This window comes from Phoca vitulina, unplaced genomic scaffold (assembly GCF_004348235.1).
Source record: "Phoca vitulina isolate PV1807 unplaced genomic scaffold, GSC_HSeal_1.0 scaffold6, whole genome shotgun sequence".
NCBI classification, from domain to species: Eukaryota; Metazoa; Chordata; class Mammalia; order Carnivora; family Phocidae; genus Phoca; species Phoca vitulina.
This window is the reverse complement of record NW_022589709.1, coordinates 20707322-20726613: the sequence shown is the minus strand read 5'-3', so window position 1 is coordinate 20726613 and position 19292 is coordinate 20707322. Positions and strand designations below refer to the sequence as shown.

At 37.4% G+C, this 19292-nt stretch overlaps 1 protein-coding gene across 1 annotated transcript in view; it reads left to right on the top strand.

The window, feature by feature from the left end:
* Positions 1–19292, top strand: part of DCP2 (decapping mRNA 2) — a 60725-nt gene that overhangs the window by 18788 nt on the left and 22645 nt on the right. Inside the window, exons 3-7 of the mRNA XM_032403848.1 lie at positions 4552–4679; positions 5090–5188; positions 18582–18734; positions 18856–18968; positions 19059–19166. Of these exons, the coding sequence (XP_032259739.1) occupies positions 4552–4679; positions 5090–5188; positions 18582–18734; positions 18856–18968; positions 19059–19166 (601 nt within the window). The remainder of the gene's footprint in view (positions 1–4551; positions 4680–5089; positions 5189–18581; positions 18735–18855; positions 18969–19058; positions 19167–19292) is intronic.

The window sequence follows — 19292 nt, the reverse complement described above, 5'->3', positions numbered from 1 at the left end:
CCGCCCAGGTCACTGTAGAAAATGGACTGAAACACTGTTTGTTCTAGACAACTGTTAGCCATAAAACATTTTTGAGCAAGACTAAGGAATATTATGCAAATCATTTGAAAATAGTATTCAAGAAGACTTACTTGGCAGGATAGTTTAAACCATAGAATGGGCTGTCAAATTACTTGAGATCGTAGCAATAAGGTCCTAAGCCATAGTAGAGGGACTACAAAGAAAAGACTGAAGAGACATGTCAGTGGCAGAAATGATCAAGCTGTTTGATTAAATATGAAGAAGTAAATGAGGAATCAGGGGGAATAGAAGTTCTATTGAACATTATCTTTGTTAAAGTCTTGGTCATAGATTTCTGTGGAGAAATCATGGATGACTTGGCTTTTAAGAAGCTATAATTTAGGTATAGAGACATGATCAAAACAGGCAGATCCTCTTTGATCTATTTTGCACAGACAGCCTTCTACCATAGCAACTTTACATACTTTGGGGTTCTGGATAAAATTTTGTGTGTGTATGCACATGAATTTTAAACTTCCCTTGCTATTAAGAAAATAAACTTTTGTTTTAGTTATGTTTAATTTCAGTTGTATGGAGAAAAAGCTTTTATTGCTGATGTGATTTCATTAAATAAGTGAGTGCTTACTTGATGCCAGGCATTATGTAGTGAATAATGTGGATTTGGTCCCTATTTTCAAGAAGATGAAAGGAAATTGTTAGTGCAGTATGGTAAGTTATGATAGGGTACTGAAGGGCATAGAGTAAAAGTTAATAGCATGAGTTCTGGAGCCACATTCCTTGGGTTAGCATCCCATCTTTGCCATTTACTTGCCATGGAAGCTTGGGCAAATTGTGGATCTTTTCTGTTAAGAATTTTCTTTTTTTATAAGTTGTGTGTAGTCTTGTGATTTGTTTTCAGTACTCCGCAAGGTGGGTATAGAACCGGGCATGCTGGGTTGAAGTTTAGCTAGGGAGCTATGTTCAGAGAACAATGGGGCAAAGGGATTTTGGATATTGCTAAGAGGTTGATTAAAGTGGTGGGCCGTATTGTTTGGGGAAGGAAAAAAAGCAGCAGGGTGTTAATGCAGAGAAAGGAATACAAAGATTGATGTAGAGTAGTGGTACAGTGTGAGTAATTAGAAGAATGCAGTAGAAGATTATGGTCATGACATTTTGTTTCCGACCAAATTGCTGGAATAGTTACAGTGATAGCAAGGTCTAGAATGTTGCTGTGGGAATTGGGCTGAGAAGTGGGAATGGATAGGACAAGGAATACAAGGAACTGAGGCTAGAGCTTGAGATGAGTTGTCCATGAGGAAATTTGTATCATCCAAGATAATGGTAGGAACTTGGAGGGAGATTACTGTCTAAATGATTGTTTATACCTAGAGCAGATTTTTCATGTTTATGCAAAAATGTTAGTATAAAAAGAGAAGGTAAAAAAAAAATACTGGATTTTTTTTTTTTTTTTAAAGAATGTATATAATACAAGTGGACATGTGCTTCAAATTCTTTAATCAGTGTAACCTATTTTTTAGAACTACGGTTGACCCTCAAACAATATGGGGGTTAGGGGTCTTGACCTTCCTTGTAATAAAAAGTGTGTATAACTTTTGACTCCCCAAAACTTAACTGCTAATAGTCTTCTGTTGACTAGGAACCTTACCAATAAAATAGTTGATTAACTCCTATTTTGCACGTGACATGTATTATATACTGTATTCTCACAATAAAGTAAGCTAGAGAAAAGAAAATGTTATTAAAACCATAAGAAGAAATACATTTACAGTTTTGTACTGTACTTACTGAAAAAAAATCTGCATATAAGTGGACCCATGTAATTCAAACCCGTATTGTTCAAGTGTCAACTGTACTGTGTAAAGGCCTAGTAACTCAGATTCAAGACTCAAAATAATTTGGGGTTTAAGAAAATACAATAGTCAAGAATTTTAGTAAAAATTAGAAATGATAACATTAGTGCGTCTTAAAGGATTTTTTGAATTAAATACCTTATCTCATTAAATAAAAATGGTATTTAAAAAGTTTCCATTCCCATGTTTGAGTTGAATTACTTTTTTTTTTTTTTTTAAGATTTTGTTTATCTGAGAGAGAGAGAGCACGAACAGGGGGGAGGGGCAGAGGAAGAGGGAGAAGCCGGCTCCCCACTGAGCATGGAGCCCAAGGAGGGGGGGCTCTAGCCCAGGACCCCAGGATCATGACCTAAGCTGAAGGCGGACACTCAGAGTGAGCCACCCAGGCGCCCCTGAATTGAATTACTTTTATGTACTATTAAGTATGGAGGATGATGGAAAGTTGTCATTGGGGAAATTGATATCATGTTGGACTGGGGTTCTGTTACTTGCTAATTGTGTGGACTTGAGCAAGTTTTTTTTTTGTTGTTGTTTTTTAAGATTTTATTTATTTATTTGTCAGAGAGAGAGAGGCAGGCAGCGGGAGATGCAGGTTCACCACTGAGCAAGGAGCCTGATGCGGGACTCCATCCCAGGACCCTGGGATTATCACCCAATCCGAAGGCAGATGCTTAACCAACCAAGCCACACCGGCATCCCCTTGAGCAAATATTTAACAGGTTCTTTTCAGTGTTAATTCCAAGTATATCTTGAACTGTAGTTGGATGGTTCAGTCAACTCATTTTGTGGTGGTTTTCGGGTAGAAATAATGGGAAAATGAAGAATGTAAATGATTTCCAAAATTAAGTCAGTTCATTTATAATTTCTCTTGTTAAATCTTTCTCCACTGCTTTGTGGAGACAGTGATGTACCTTGAGATTATTAGGAACATTGTAGATAAAAGAAAGAGGAATAACTGGATAAGTATCCTACTCTCTGAACTGTTAGGAGTTATCTCTGCTCCTGGTGTATTTTTATGTTTTCCTCTGGTAAAGCTTTTTTTTTTTTTTTTTTTTAAAGATTTATTTATTTATTTGACGAGAGAGAGAGACACAGCGAGAGGGAACACAAGCAGGGAGAGTGGGAGGAGAAGCAGGCTTCCCACCATGCAGGGCTCAATCCCAGGACCCTGGGATCTTGACCTGAGCCAAAGGCAGATGTTTAACGACTGAGCCACCCAGGCACCCCTGGTAAAGCTTTTAATGGAAGAAATAAACATTTATTTAAAATTTATATGTAGATTCACAAAAACCTGTGATGATTGTAAAACACATAAGGGGTTTTAGTAAGCATTTTTTTTTTTTTTAAGATTTTATTTATTGAAAGAGATACAGCAAAAGAGGGAACACAAGCAGGGGGAGTGAGAGAGGGAGAAGCAGGCTCCCCGCTGAGCAGGGAGCCCGATGCGGGGCTTGATCCTAGGACCCTGAGATCATGACCCGAGCCGAAGGCAGACGCTTACCAACTGAGCCACCCAGGCACCCCTTTAGTAAACATTTAAAGCCAGACTATTATTGGGAAGTACCTTTCCACAATGTTAGCAAGCCCGTAGAGAATTGTAGGGCTTCATGGAATGGTTGATGTTGTATCCAAACTTTATTCCTTTTTTCTCTCTTCCCCAATTGAAAGCATTATATTGAGATTATATTAATTATATTGAGGTTAACCTAGTGCCTGTCTTAATTACAGTGTTGTCATAGATGGTTGACTTCTTTGGGCTCTTTGAAGGCCTCTGTAGTTTTTACTACAAATATAAAACCAAAATAAAATTTTAAATATAAAGCTTACAGAACTTAAAATGTTTTTTTTTAAACCAACTAGCTGCCAGTCACAACGTGAATATAATGCTTCTTTGAGGATATTTTGATGTGCCTGTACTACCAGTTTTTGCACCACCTTTCTTTTCTATATCTGTTAAGAAACCTTTTTTATATTGTGCTGGGATATCATTTGACCCTAATGCATCATTTGTGTATTAGCTTTCTTCTGTTTTTGGTAGCCCACAGCAGCTAAAGTAGTACTAGTATCAGTATGGTCTCTGAAATCAAGTTGTAGTACTTGATATATGTGGTCATCCAAATGATTGAAAATATGCTCATATTACATGTTTTTAGGTTAACATCAAAATAAAAACACAGAATATATGTTTTCATAGAGGACTTGAGGACCCTTAAGAATATGTCCTTGGTTTGAGAAACACTCATAAATTATAATTTTTCTCATATTTTTCATAATGAACAGTGTTATAGTGATGAGGCATTTGATAACATGGAGAATTGGAAGCCTGAGCATATACTTTACAGGTTTAGGTTTTATTTACTTAAAAAATAAGTTTTTACACTGCCCAGTATGGGGGGGGGGGGCATGCCCAGTTTCTTTTGAAAGAAGCTATTCTTTCCTTAATGCCCAGATTTATCTTTCTCTGTAATTTTTTTTTTTAAGATTTTATTTATTTTTGAGAGTTAACAATGACTTGTTCAGGAGAAAACAAATGTGGGGAAAAAAGCAAGGAAGAACTTAGGTGAAGACTTGAGTAATTTAATATAAAATTCATAGTTGATTTAAATAGGTTTCTGTCTGTATATAATAAGTACTCAAGCTGTATTTAGAGAGAAAAGAGCTTCCTTAACACTATGTATACTCTTCAGTCATTGTCCATTTTTGCTGCCTCAAGGTGAAGATGTGGAAAAAATTTTGGATGAATGGAAGGAATATAAAATGGGAGTACCAACCTATGGTGCAATTATTCTTGATGAGACACTTGAAAATGTGAGTGTAATAAAAGATTTTTAGTGCAATGATCAGCTGTTTTCATCTCATTAGTAAAATTTTTGTGTTATTTTGTTCTGAACTGAGGTTTTAAAATAGACTTCTATTGCTAAAAGGCCAAATTTTGCATATTTTGTCTGCATTCTGGGTCTTACTATTTTATACTTGTATGACTTATTGAAAAAAAAAGTCATTTAATTGTTGAAGAAGTACTTTAAAATGGTCAGAATGCCTTTCTCCACACTAGTAGTAGTATAGTCAAGACTCTTGGAAGACATTAAAACCAAGTACTGTATAAAATTATTGGTGATGACAGTTACTTGAAGTAAGGAGAAAGACACCTTTGACATTTAGAAAGGAGTGTGGGAAAGGAGGGCAAGTTTTATTTTTACCTCTGCTCGTTTTTATAGGTACTACTGGTTCAGGGGTATCTAGCAAAATCAGGCTGGGGATTTCCAAAAGGAAAAGTAAATAAAGAAGAAGCTCCTCATGATTGTGCTGCTAGAGAGGTGAGTTACTGCAGTTTGAAACCTAGTAACATTTGGTGATTATGCTTTGAGTGTGCTTTTTTAGCCATGGAGATTTATTGTTTGGACCATCTAATCCTCTTTCTAAAACTTGACTGCATGAAATAACTTATCTTTTATAGTGATTCTTTTGTCCATATCTCTCTATCATTCTTCCCTTAGTTTGTTTCCATTTTCTTTTTTGCCCATTTTTAATTGTTATCTCTAACTCCTTTCTATTTTGATGATATATTCTCTACCTTTGTTTTTTTTAGATGGATTTATAATTGGTAAAACATTTTGGCAATTACAGTGCTTGTTTTATGTTTATAGTCTTGGCTTCCAGACAAGTACACAATTTTGGCTTTCTTAAGAAATTTACATTCGTTGCTCAGAACCTTCTCTAGCTTCATATTGCCTATAAGATGAAGTTTAATTCTTTTAAGTATTGAAACTCCTATCCCTTATCCCTGTCCTTTAGGGATAGCAAAATTTAGCTATCCCTAAATTTATTTGCCTTTATTCTCAGTCAAGAGAATTTATTCTCTGTCTCTGAATTTGACTGCTTTGTTTCAGCCTCTAAACTTTGCTTATATTATTTCCCTAACTGGAAAGTTCTCTCTTCTTCCTGCCTATTCAAATCCTATCTAGACCCAGCTCAAAATATCTTTTTTCCTGAAGGATTGCCACCAACTAGCTCCGTATCCAGCACCTGAGTTCATACACTGTTATTAAAATACCATTGGCTATTTTCCCTATACTCTACCTTTCATCCCTGTGAGTTATTCATTCCATAATTGGAAGTCTGTACTTCCCACTCCTCTTCATCCATTTTGCCCATCACCTAACCCCCTCCCCTGTGGCAACCATCAGTTCTGTATTTATGGCTCTGTTTCTGCTTTTTGTTTGTTTTGTTTTTTTAGATTCCACATATAAGTGAAATCATATGGTAATGTCTTTCTCTGTCTGACTTATTTCACCTAACATGATACCTTCTAGATCCTATCCATGTTGTTGCAAATGGCAAGATCTCATTCTTTTTTATGGCTGAGTGATATTCGTGTGTGTGTGTGTGTGTGTGTGTGTGTGTGTGTGTGTACACACCATATCTTTATTCAGTCATCTGTCAGTGGATGCTGGGGTTGCTTCCATATCTTGGCTGTTGTAAATAGTGCTATAATAAACATAGGGGTGCGTATACCTTTTCAAATTAGTGTTTTTGTATTCTTTGGATAAAATACCTAGTAGTGAAATTACTGGATCATGTGGTATTATTATTTTTAATTTTTTAAGGAACCTCCATACTGTTTTGCACAATGGTGGCACCAGTTTGCATTCCCACCAACAGATGCATGGGGGTTTCTTTCTCCACATCCTCACCAGCACTTGTTATTTCTTGTCTTTTTGATTCTAGCCATTCTGTAGAGTGGATAATTTCTAAAGCTCATTCTTAATTAAAATTCCATTTATTTAAAAATTTAATCAGTGAGCTCTACCCTATAATAGTCTTGGAACTTTAATAAGTTATTGTCTAGACATTTGCTTGGCATTAATTATGTAGTACCTGTAATACATTGTGGACTGTATTCTTATTTATCAGTTCCTTGTCACTTACCACATTACATCTTACCCTTGAAATTTGAGATGTTGAGCTATAAAGAAGCATAATACAACGGAAAGAAAACTAGTCTAGGAGTTGAAAGATTTTTGTTCCGTTATACTTCTCATATATGTTAGTAGCCTAGAGGCTTTGGGTAAGTCACTTAATTTCTCTGTGAGATACAGATTTGTTAAGAAGAGTTACTTAAAGGGTTCATAACTAGAAGTATCTTTAAAATCTAAGGTGTTAGTGGTTAACTTTGAGATATTTTTGAGATGGCAATATGGATTTTGTGGCATATCTCATTTGGAACTGTTGCCTTATTTATTTATTTATTTATTTTTGACTCATTTTTTCCTGCAGCAGTGTTCACCACCTGGTTTGAGTTTGGATGTAATTATTAGTGAGCGATAGTAATTAAAATTCTTACAAACTACTAGTAGTTATTTAACACAGAAAAACCATTAGTGGTTATTTGGAGTAGGATTTAAAAAATGATTAAAAGTGCTGCATTTTAAATTTAGTATGCAACAGCTTATCTAAGTAAGTGTTTTGAACAGCTTATAGACAAAGCCATTTTATACAGGTAAGTGAAGGTTTATTTATGCATACCTCTTAAAATTGAAAGCTGTTTAGGTAGTAGGTGAGAAATTGACACGTATTCTAAGCTTTCCCTTTCCTTTTTGTATATGGTAGGAGATGAAATGGAGTAGTTGTAAAGTCTCCCTTTTATGTCCTCAAACTTTGTGGTTCTCTTGCTCAAAAGGAAGGACAAAATAGAAATCATAGCATCCTACTTAGAGGAATTGATGTGTAGTTCTGTACATAGAGTTAGATTAGTCCTATAGCAGTAAGATAATTGTCTGGGTCCAGAAAAGACACTACAGGCTTGGATTAACAGGCTAAATTTGGACTAAATTTGGTGAGATCAGCTGTCTCTGTAATTGGATCTTTTTGAGGGAACTTGGAGGAAATCAAATATTTAAACTTGCAAAACTGAAGAGAAGTATCCCATGCCCAAGGGATTATCTACATCTACCACTAGAACCTTTCTTCTGACCAGTTTTATACACTATATTATAAAGAGGATGATGCAGAAATAAGGTATTGGGGGAGGGGATGGGAGGGAGGGGCAGAGGCAGTTAACCTGTGAGCTGAGGCACCCAGTTTTCACTTCAGTTTATCTTACTTGTTTGTTTTCTGCTCTGGGATACTAAGGTAAAGGATTGTCCGATTCATGTGGTGCTAATTTCAGTAATGATTATAGATCACCATAGTTTGTAAGAAAGTAAATAAAATTTATTAGGGCAGGGGGAGTGGGAGAATGGAGTGTAGATGATAGGATGTTATAGAGAATCTTGTGGGGAGGGATACAGCCATTACGGGAGATGATCATCTCCACTTTATAGGAGAGGAACTGAAACAGAGCAGTTTGGTAACATACCAAGGTCTCACAGTGAGCAGCAGAACAGGGATGCAAAACCCTGGCGGTTGGTTCCGGAGTCTGTGTTCCTGACTACTACAGTATAGGCAGTCAAGGAATATTGTAAATGGTATTTCTAAACACATAGATGAAAACGGAAGGAATTTGTGATTTTTAAGTATATGTATTTTCTAATAATATTTACCTTTCTGATTTGAATCATGATTTTTTTTTCCCCGTTTCAGAGTTTTTGTCTTGCTCTGAGGAGAGCACAGATACTCTTCGGAACCATATTCTCTTAATTTCAGGGAAAGATTTTTTCCTTTCGATAATAAGAATTAATCCTTCTAACCTTTCTGATCTAAGAAACATCCTCTTTTAGCTGATAAAGGAACTTGTCAGAAGAAAACTTGTCTTTAATTTTTGTACATTTTGGGATGAGAATTTGACTTTTATATCTGATTTTTAGATGATTAGCTCTGTTATAAAGAGAGAAAAGTTCTAGGATTAAAGTTGAGCATTGCTTTATTAGTTCAGTCAGGCAGACATAATGAAATACCACAGTCTGAGTGGCTTAAACAACAGAAATTTATCCCTCCCAGTTCTAGAGGCTGAGAAGTCCCAAGATCAAGGTGCCTGCTGGTAAGATTCCTGGTGAGGGCTCTTATCCTGGCTTGCAGGGGCTGCTTTCTCACTGTGTGCTTATGTGGTCTTTCCTGGGTGCCTTTGTGAGTGCAGAGAGTGTGCCATGTCTCTTCCTCTTCATATAAGGGCATGAGCCCTATTGGATTAGGTCCCCAACCTTATGACCTCATTTTACCTTTATCACCTCCTCACAGGCCCTGTCCCCAAATACAGTCGCGTTGAGTGTTAGGCCTTCAACATGAATTTTGGTGAGACAAAGTTTAGTTCATAGCAGTTGCCATTTTGAGTAATGATAAGTATTCAACTAGCAGTCCTAGACTTGTAGTGTGTCCTTCTGCCACTTGGTGGTACTGCAGTACTGTTTGGTGGTGGTAGGGGTGGGACTTACCATCTATGTTAAATTTTAGTTTAAAACCAGATTGGGATATTACCACAAACTTCTCTGAAAAAAACAATGTTCCTTTTAATTTTCACTTGTATTAACCTATAAGGAGGAGTTCTGTCCTAATTTTTTTTAGCTGCCATTAGTTAGACTTAGGCTGATGCCTTCAACACGTTTTCTTGGACTTTTAAGTTATGCAGTTCTGTCATGGGTGCTTACCCTTCTTTTAAGTTGCTAATGACATATTAATTTGGTTTATTATAGTTATGTTACTGTTATTATTTCATTACATGTAGCTGTCCAGGAGTGTTTTGTTATAGCAGAAGCTGACCCATCTTTTAAGGGCTGTGTATGTGGGCTGAACTGAAAGAAGCAGTGGCAGCCTTCTCAGGGACAAGGTATGAATAATTGTCAATAGAAAGCTTAGTGCCGCCTTCCTTAGTAGTTGCCAATCCTTGACCTCTCGGTTCACCTTTCTTAATTGGGTTCTGATTACTTTTATTCAGTGAGGTAGATTTAGGACAAAGATGTGAAAAATGTTTTCTAGATATTCTTAAAAGGATGTGTTAGGATAACCTCAGTATATCTTTATTGTTAGTGGTGGTGAAACATCAGTTGTTGCACAAGCAAATGATACTTGGCAGTTCACTTGTTTCAGGATTTATTTTGGTGTTTTTACTTAGCAAAACAATATATTTTATTGTAATGAAACTGACATGCATCTGTGTATTGTGATTTAATTTTGATAGAATTCCTACAGAGGAACTGTTGGTAGATCTAGTCTACCTCTTCCTATAAGTTTATAAAAGGACATTAGATAGTAGGTAGAGGATTTCATTATCTGCCTGTGCTGGTGCTTTTTGAATAGCACATTTTTAAATCTTACTTAGGGATTTTTATCTGATATCATTTGAGAAGTGAATGCTTTTTTATGTGCCAGGAAAATTAAGTATTATAATACAGAAATGAATTTGATCCACAGAAGATGGTATTAAAATTTTTGTCTTTGGTATCTTTATGTGTAAGTGAGCTACTAAACACTTTTCCCAGTAAGTATGATGAGAGCAGATTCCTAACTTTAGAGGCAAATCAATTATTATCACTTCTAGAATTGAGAGATTATATCTTTTACTTTATTATACTTGTTATAAGTTTGGTTGTACAGGGTTTGAAGCTGCCTGTGTTTAGCGCTGATGGCTCTTTTTATTTTGCCTCCTATTGTACCACTTCCTCCCATATGATTCCAGCTATAGCCATTCCCATCTCTCTAAATGGAATGCCTTTTTCTTCTTACCTGGCAAACTCCTATTCATCTTTCAAGTCCCAGCTCAGGTGTATCCAGCGGAATACGATGCTGTCCATGACACCTTCTCCAGATAACCACCCCATTTCACAACTCACACCTCACCTTAACCCAGAGCTTAGTTATGTATTCCCATAGTACCCACTACCTCTTGGCATGTATGTCCTATTATAATTGTTTTCTTTAGACTGAGCTCCTTAAAGAGCAGTGCTTGCTCTATTAATTTCTGAAGCCCATGCATAGGATGGTAGCTGTTAACTTACTAAGCACACAGTACATATTTGAATGCACTAAAGGTATTAATATTGAGATAATTTCAAGTAGTATAGAGCAAAATAACACAAAGAATGGATTCGCCTGCTAATATTTTGCCATATTTGGTTTATTACGTTTGCTATATATGTGCATATGGTTTTTATTTTATTTTTTAAAGACTTATTTATTTGAGAGAGAGAGCACAGTGAACACAAGTGGGGGTGGCGGGAGAGGGGCAGAGGGAGAGGGAGAAACAGACTCCCCTCTGAGCAGGGACCCTGATGCAGGGGTTGATCCCAGGACCCCGAGATCATGACCTGAGCTGAAGGCAGACACTTAAACAACTGAGCCACCCAGGTGCCTCAGTTTTTATTTTATTTTTTAAAAAAGATTTATTTATTTATTTTAGAGAGAGCACAGGAGCAGGGGGAGGGAGGGGCAGAGAGAGAGAGAGAGAGAGAGAGAGAATCCTAAGCAGACTCCCTGCTGAGCATGGAGCCTGATGCAGGGCTCAGTCTCATGACCCTGAGATCATGATCTGAGCCGAAATAGTCAAACGCTTAACTGACTGAGCTACCGAGGCTCCCCTAAAGATTTATTTATATATTTTAGAGAGAAATAGCGTGCACGTGCATGTGTGTGTATAAGCACATGGTGGGGAGAAGCAGAGGGAGAGTCTAGACTCCAAGCTGAGTGTGAAACCTCACATGGGGTTCGATCTCATGACCGTGAGATCACAGCCTGAACCAAAACCAAGAGTCGCATGCTTAACCGACTGTACCACCCAGATATCCCTTGGTTTTTATTATTATTGCTGAATAATTTAGGAGTAAATTGCAGACATCCTGCACCTTAATCCCTAAATACTTCTGCATATAAGTTTTAAGAACTAGGAAGTTCTTTTATGTAATCACAGTGTAATTGTCAAATTCAGGAATTTAACATCGGGAGGTGTTGTTATCTAATGGGCATTTAATGTTCACATTTCCTAATTGCCCCATTATGGTCCTTTTCAGCAGTTTCAACCCCCTTCCCCAGACAGGATTCTCTTCCAGGCTCAGACATTGTGTTTGCATTTAATTATTACATATCTTCAGTCTCCTTTAATTTGAAAAAGTTCCTCAGTCTTCTTCAATACTTTTTTTTTTTTTTTAAGATTTTACTGATTTATTTGACAGAGACATAGCGAGAGAGCGAGCACAAGCAGGGGGAGCGCCAAGCAGAGGGAGAGGGAAAAGCAGGCTCCCTACTGAGCAAGGAGCCTGACAATGGGGCTCAATCCTTAGCTGACTGAGCCACCTAAGCGCCCCTCAATACTTATTTTATTAAGCATGTATTTAGTTAGATACTATTTGTAACACAAAGTTAACAGGTTTTGCTCACAAGGAACTTAGATTATTTACTTTCAGCATAGTTTCTCACATACAGACTTACATGACTAGGTGTGTATACTTATTTCTGATTACAAATACTACTCAAGGAAGGAAGCTAATCAGAACAGTTTAATAATTTTTATGTATGTATATATCTGAAACTACTATCCAGATCAAGATATAGAATATTGCCAACACCTCAGAAGATTCTTTCCTGCCCCTTCTCAGTCGATACACAGTTTTCTCACACCTCCTGGAGGGAACCACTACTTTGCCTTTTATCACCATTGATTAGTTTTGCTTGTTCTTGAGCTACATATTAAAAGGATTTTGCGTTACTTTGTTTTGTGCGTTTGGATTGATATAAGTCTGTGAGATTCATTTATACTGTTGCATATATCAGTAGTTGGTTTTTTTTTTTCTTGCTCTTTAGTATTCCAGTGTACAGATAGTTACAGTGCTTTATCTCTTATGCATTGGATTGTATCCATCTTTTGGCTGTTATTATTTTTTTCAAGACTTTATTTATTTATTTGAGAGAGAGAGCGAGCATGCAAGCACAGAGGGAGAGGGAGAAGCAGACTCCCTGCTGAGCAGAGAGCCTGGTGTGGGGCTCAGTCCCAGGACCCAATAATGACCCGAGCCGAAGGCAGATGCTTAACTGACTGAGCCACCCAGGCACCCCACTTTTGGCTATTATTAATAAAACTGTTGTAAATATTCTTGTCTGTCTTTGTTGAGGTAATTATTAAGCTTTTATTTCTCTAGGTGTGGCTTGGTCATAAAGAAGATGCAAACCTATTGCCAGTAGTTTTCTGGGTGGTTGTACCAATTTACATTCCTACCACCTACATATGAGAGTTCTGGTTATCCAGGCCTACATGAGAAATTCAACAATTTTATTCCATGTTTATGGATTGGAAGAATTAATATTGTTAAAATGTCAATACTAGGGGTGCCTGGGTGGTTCAGTCATAAGCGTCTGCCTTTGGCTCAGGTCATGATCCCAGAGTCCTGGGATCAAGCACCGCATCGGGCTCCCTGCTCAGCGGGAAGCCTACTTCTCCCTCTCCCGCTCCCCCTGCTTGTGTTCCCTCTCTTGCTGTATCTGTCTCTGTCAAGTAAATAAATAAAATCTTAAAAAAAAAAATAAAATGTCAGTACTAGTAAAAGCCTTCTATAAATTCTGTTCAATCCGTATCAAGATTCAATGGCATTTTTTTATAGAAGCAGGAAAAAACAGTCCTAAAATTTGTTCAGAACCATAAAAGACCCGAATAGCTAAAGCAATCCTGAGAAGAACAAAGTGGGAGGCATCACACTTCTGGTTTCAAGCTGTACTTTAAGGCTTTAGTCATCAAAACAGCATGGTACTGACCTAAAAACAGAAAAATGGATCAGTGGAACAGAATTGAGAGCCCAGAGATAAACCCAAGCATGTACGGTCAACTAATGTTTCACAAGGGAGCCACACAAGGGAGGAAAGATGGCCTCTTCCATAAAGGGTGCTGGCAAAATTAGACATCGACAAAAGAATGAAACTAGACCCCTGTCTTAATACCACTCATAAAAATTAACTCAAAATGGATGAAAGAATTAAATGTAAGACCTAAAACCATGAAACTTCTGGAAGGAGATATAGGAAAAGAGTTCATGGACATAGGTTTTAGCAATGCTTTTTGAATGTGACCCCTAAAGCATGAGCAACAAAATAAAAAACAAGTGGGACGGGGCACCTGGATGGCTCAGATGGTTAAGCGTCTGCCTCCTGGGATCGAGCCCCAAGTTGGGCTCCTGGCTCAGCAGAGAGCCTGCTTCTCCCTCCCTCTGCCTCTCTCCCTGCTCATGCTCTCTCTCTCTCTTTCTCTCTGTATCTCTGTGTCTGAAATGAGTAAATAAAATCTTAAAAAAAATAAAAACCAAAAAACAAGTGGGACTACATCAGACTGAAAAGCTACAGCAAAAGAAAGCATCAACAAAGTAAAGAGACAGCCTATAGGATGGAAAAAAATATTTGCGAACTATTTTGGGGGTTAATACCCAAAATATATAAAGAACTAGAACACAATAGCAAAAAACCCCCTAATAATCCAATTAAAAATGGGCAAAAGACCTGAATAGACATTTTCCCAAAGGAGATACACAAATGACCAACAGGTAGATGAAAAGATATTCAGTAACACTAGTCATTAGGGAAATTGCAAATCAAAACTGCAATGAGAGAAAAAAAAAAAAAGCATCATGAGATATCACCTCACACCTGTTAGAATGGCCTGATTATCAAAAAGATAAATGACAAATGTAAGGATGTGGAGAAAAGAGAACTGTTTTGTACTGGTGGTGTAAACTGGTGTAACCACTATGGAAAACAGTATGGAGGTTTCTCAAAAAAATAGAACTACCATATGATCCAGGAATTTCACTTCTGGGAATATATTCAAAAGAGACTAATACTCTAATTTGAAAAGATACTGTAGCCATGGTCATAGCATTATTTACAGTAGCTAAGAAATGGAAACAACCTAAGTGTCCATTGACAGTTGATAAAGAAGTTGTGGGGTGTATATATTCATACACACACCTGCACACAAAATGGATATTATTCAGCCATTATCAGGGAAATCCTGCCATTTGTGCAACATGTATGGACCTTGAGGGCATTATGCTAAGTGAAATAAGTCAGAGAAAGATAAATGTTGTATGATCTCAGTTATATGTGGAATCTAAAAAGAAAAAACAAAAAACCAGTCTCAGAAAAAGAGATCACATTTGTTGTGCCCAGAAGTGGGAATGGGGGCTAGGGAGAATTGGAGGAACATGGTCAAAAGGTGCAAACTTCCCGTTATAGCTTAGTAATAGGGGTGTAATATACAGCATGATGACTATAGGTAACCGCTGCTGTATGATATATATGAAAGTTGTTAAGAGAGTAGATCTTAAGTGTTCTCATCACAAGGAAAAAAAAATCCCTTTGCCTTTTCTTTTTACTGTATCTATATGAGGCAGGGGTTGCTAACTAAACTTAAGGTGGTAATTTCACAATATATGTAAGAGCATTATGCTGTACACTTTAAGCTTATACAGTGATATTTGTCAATTATATATTAGTAAAAGTACAGAAAATCTTATGGTCGTTTTACAGTATATAGAAATGTCAAATCATTGTGTTGTACTGAAACTAATATAAGAATGTTATCTGTTAATTGTATCTCAATTAAAAATTTAGCCATTCTGATGGGAATGTAATGCTTTATCATTGTATTTTTCATTTGCTTTTTCTTGAAGTTTAAGGATTTTAAGCACATTGTCATGTTCTTATTGGCCATTTGAATGTCTTGATTAAGTACCCACTTACATGTTACCCATTTTTAAAAAGTTGGGTTACTTGTCTAATTGATACATAGGACTTTCCAATATATTCTGGATTGTATTGTGAATGTCTTGTGGTTTATGTCTTCCCTTTGATGAAGAGAAGCAGTTTCCTGTTTAGGTATCCCAGTCTTTTTTTTTTTTTTTTGGTGCCCCAGTCTTAATTGTTATAAATCTAATACCCATTAAGGTTGATTTATAATCAAAAATGTTTTTAAGCTGTCTCAAGCAGTAGAGTAGACCTTTGCTTTAAGTAAAAGGAAAACTAAAACATCTGGATTTTGCTTTAATGCAAACATCAGATAGCATATATGCATTGCAAAATAAATCCACATGATGGTTTTAATTAGATTGTCTTGTGTATATAAATGTTAAGATTTGGGGAGGTATGAAACCTCTGTCACTGAGCTTCAGAATGTTATTCTGGAAAAGATACATAGTTTTGCTGTGTTTGAATGTCACTGACCACCTTTAATAGACTGTTTCTATGTATACCTACCAATACCTGATGTAGATATAAAGAAACATAGGACAAGAGAACTTCCTTTTTTTCAATACCACATATGTACTTAGATAGTCTGACATTTCCAGAAGTAGGAAATGCAAATAATGTTTCTCATTTTCTATATACCACAGAACATTTTTTAAGTGAGTATATTCACCTAGTTTTTATTTATTTTTTTAAGATTTTATTTGACAGAGAGAGACAGTGAGAGATGGAATACAAGCAGGGGGAGTGGGAGAGGGAGAAGCAGGCTTCCTGCTGGGCTCTATCCCAGGACTCTGGGATCATGACCTGAGCCGAAGGCAGATGCTTAACGATTGAGCCACCCAGGCACCCTTCACCTAGTTTTTAAATTTTTTTATTTTTTAATGAAGAATAGGAGGTTTAGCATACTTAGGGGTTTACAGAAATGGTGACAGAAATGAGTTGGGTGTCACGGAGGAGCTTAAATTGGGAGTCCCAAACTACACATGTCTGGGAGAAGGATAGCTGTGCCTTTTTCAAGGAATGTAGAAAGAGGTACATGAACTGACACGAGAGGGAAGAGACAGTGAGTAGAAATAGCTCCTTCATACCTGTACCTTGTAAGAGATTCAGGCCTGTCCATGTGTTTTAACATCTTCTGTCCCACTGGTTGGTTAAGAGATGCTGAAACCAGAGGAAAGGGGAGGAACTGGGGATGTGTAAAAGATCCACAGTGGGTTCTAGCCACTGAGAATTCAAAGCCTTTTTGATTGGTGGGGGTGAAGTTGGGAAGGCCTTTGTCAGAGTAATACAAATGTTATTTGAAGGAGAACTTTAAGGCCAGAAGAGACCAGTGGTTTTTTACTTTATACAGAAGCCCAGTGTGTTAATCAGAATAAATGTGGTTTCTCTGGTTGAGGGAAGAGGTGAAGGTTAGATGTAACATCAGTTCCTGAGATATATGTTCTCCTAGTTCCTCTTCTTCCAGCCCTTGAGGCACTGCTGAGGGAAGGCAGTTTTAGAACCACGAGTCTGTTTCACTAGTTTTCAGTTTTTTTGCATTCACCTCCCCACCCCCATACCCCCACACATGGGGTTGTAGCTGTACTTTTGGAATCTGTCCATTTAAATGTTAGGATTAATCACAATTCAGTTTTCATTTTTGAAAAATAGTTGTTTTTTTTTTTTTAATTTTATTTATTAGAGAGCAAGAGAGAGAGGGTATGAGCAGGGTGGGGAGGGGCAGCGGGAGAAGGAGAAGTAGACTCCCCACTGAGCAGGGAGCCCAGTGCAGGACTCTGTGCCAGGACCCTGGGATCATGATCTGGGCCAACGGCAGATGTTTAACCGACTGAGGCACCTAGGAGCCCAAAAAATAGTTTTATATGTGTAAGGCAATTTTTAGTCTGTAGCTTGGCGTACGTGTAGATTTGTAGATGCTATGAATAAAATCCATATGTGGTCCCAGTATGTACTTTCCACAGACTGGGAACTGCTGCTGTATTCTAACATTTTAAGAGTTCCAGACTCAATTATAATGTGTTTGTGTTTGGGGGTGGGGGGTGGCATTCCTAACACCAACAAGCAATTGTCAGATACTGGTTGGGTGTCCTACAGTTCAGCTCAGTTCTGACTCTGTCTACCTGGAAATGGCATCAGTTTCTACAGGTTAAGGGCTCAGCCCTACAGGACTGCCCTTTACTTCAAATAACACTTGCAAGTCCAGGTTGTTGTCTGTGCTTCTAACCTATTGGAGTTTCCAAAGACCCCCTCCTTGGGTTTAATTTGCTAGAGTGGCTTTCAGAACTGAGAGAAACATTTTACTTACTTGATCACCAGTGTATTTAAAAGGATATGTAACTCAAGAACACCCAGATGGAAGAGCTGCAGAGGGCAGGATATGGGGAATGGGTGCAAAACTTCTATGTTGTCTCCTAGTGTACCATTCTTTCCAAATCTCCACGTTCACCAACCTGGAAGTCGTGTCCCCCCACTTCCTTGGGTTTTTATGGAGGCTTCCTTATGCAGGCAGAGTTGATTTAATCATTGGCTGTTGACCATTGAGCTCAGTCTCCAGCCTTTGTCCCCTTCATGGAGGTTGGAGGTGGGGTAGGGGTTCAGGGTGGACTGAGAGTTCTAATCCTCTGATCCCTTGGTTGGTTGTCCTGGCAATCAGCCCCCCATCTTTAGGTGGGGTCCAAAAGTCACCTTAGTAACATGGACAAAAGGTATCTTAGTTGCTTTCATCGATTAGGAAATTCCAAGGGTTTTAGGAGCTTTGTATCAGAAAGGAGATGAAGACCAAATAATATATATTTCTTTTTGTAAATCACAGTATCACACATCTTCCTTCATTGAATAGGTGAAGAACTTGGGCTTAGATATATAAAAGGGTTTATCCATAGTTGAACAGTTCAGAGCTAGAACTAGATCCTAGAATATTTTGATTTCTTGCCTGGTGTTTTCATGCCTTTAATTGCCTCGATATTTCTGAGTTTTTGCTTTGAAACAAATTTTAACAAACTGGAGATCTAACAGCAACAATTGAAAATCGCCATCTCAATTTGTTATTTCCAGGTCTTTGAGGAAACTGGTTTTGATATCAAAGATTATATTTGTAAAGATGATTACATTGAACTTCGAATCAATGACCAGCTTGCTCGTTTGTACATCATTCCAGGAATTCCAAAAGACACAAAATTTAACCCGAAAACCAGAAGAGAAATTCGGGTATGTAATTGAAAGTATTTTCAGGCTGCTGGACAGTATCCCAATTGAATGAAGTAGGAAATTGCTTTTAGAAACTCCTTGATGATAATTAACTAAATGAATTATTTTTTTTGTGTCTCAGAACATTGAGTGGTTCTCCATTGAGAAATTGCCCTGTCATAGAAATGATATGACCCCGAAATCCAAACTTGGTTTGGCACCTAACAAATTTTTTATGGCCATTCCCTTTATCAGGTATGTTCCTATTTCTTGAAGTACAAAACTAATTCTGGTTGTTTTTTTATGTAGCTAAGTTTTAAGAGTGAATTCTTAATGTTTCCGTAGACCACTAAGGGACTGGCTTTCGCGGAGATTTGGAGATTCCTCAGACAGTGACAATGGATTTTCCTCAGTCGGTAGCACACCAGCTAAACCCACTGTGGAAAAATTGAGGTAAAGAAATACATTCATAGGATTCCTACTTTCTGATAGTGCACTAGCATTTTCCTTCTGAAGTTTACAGAAGTGTTGGATTCCTTTTTGTAGTATATTATTTTGTTACTGGTCTTAGAGATAATA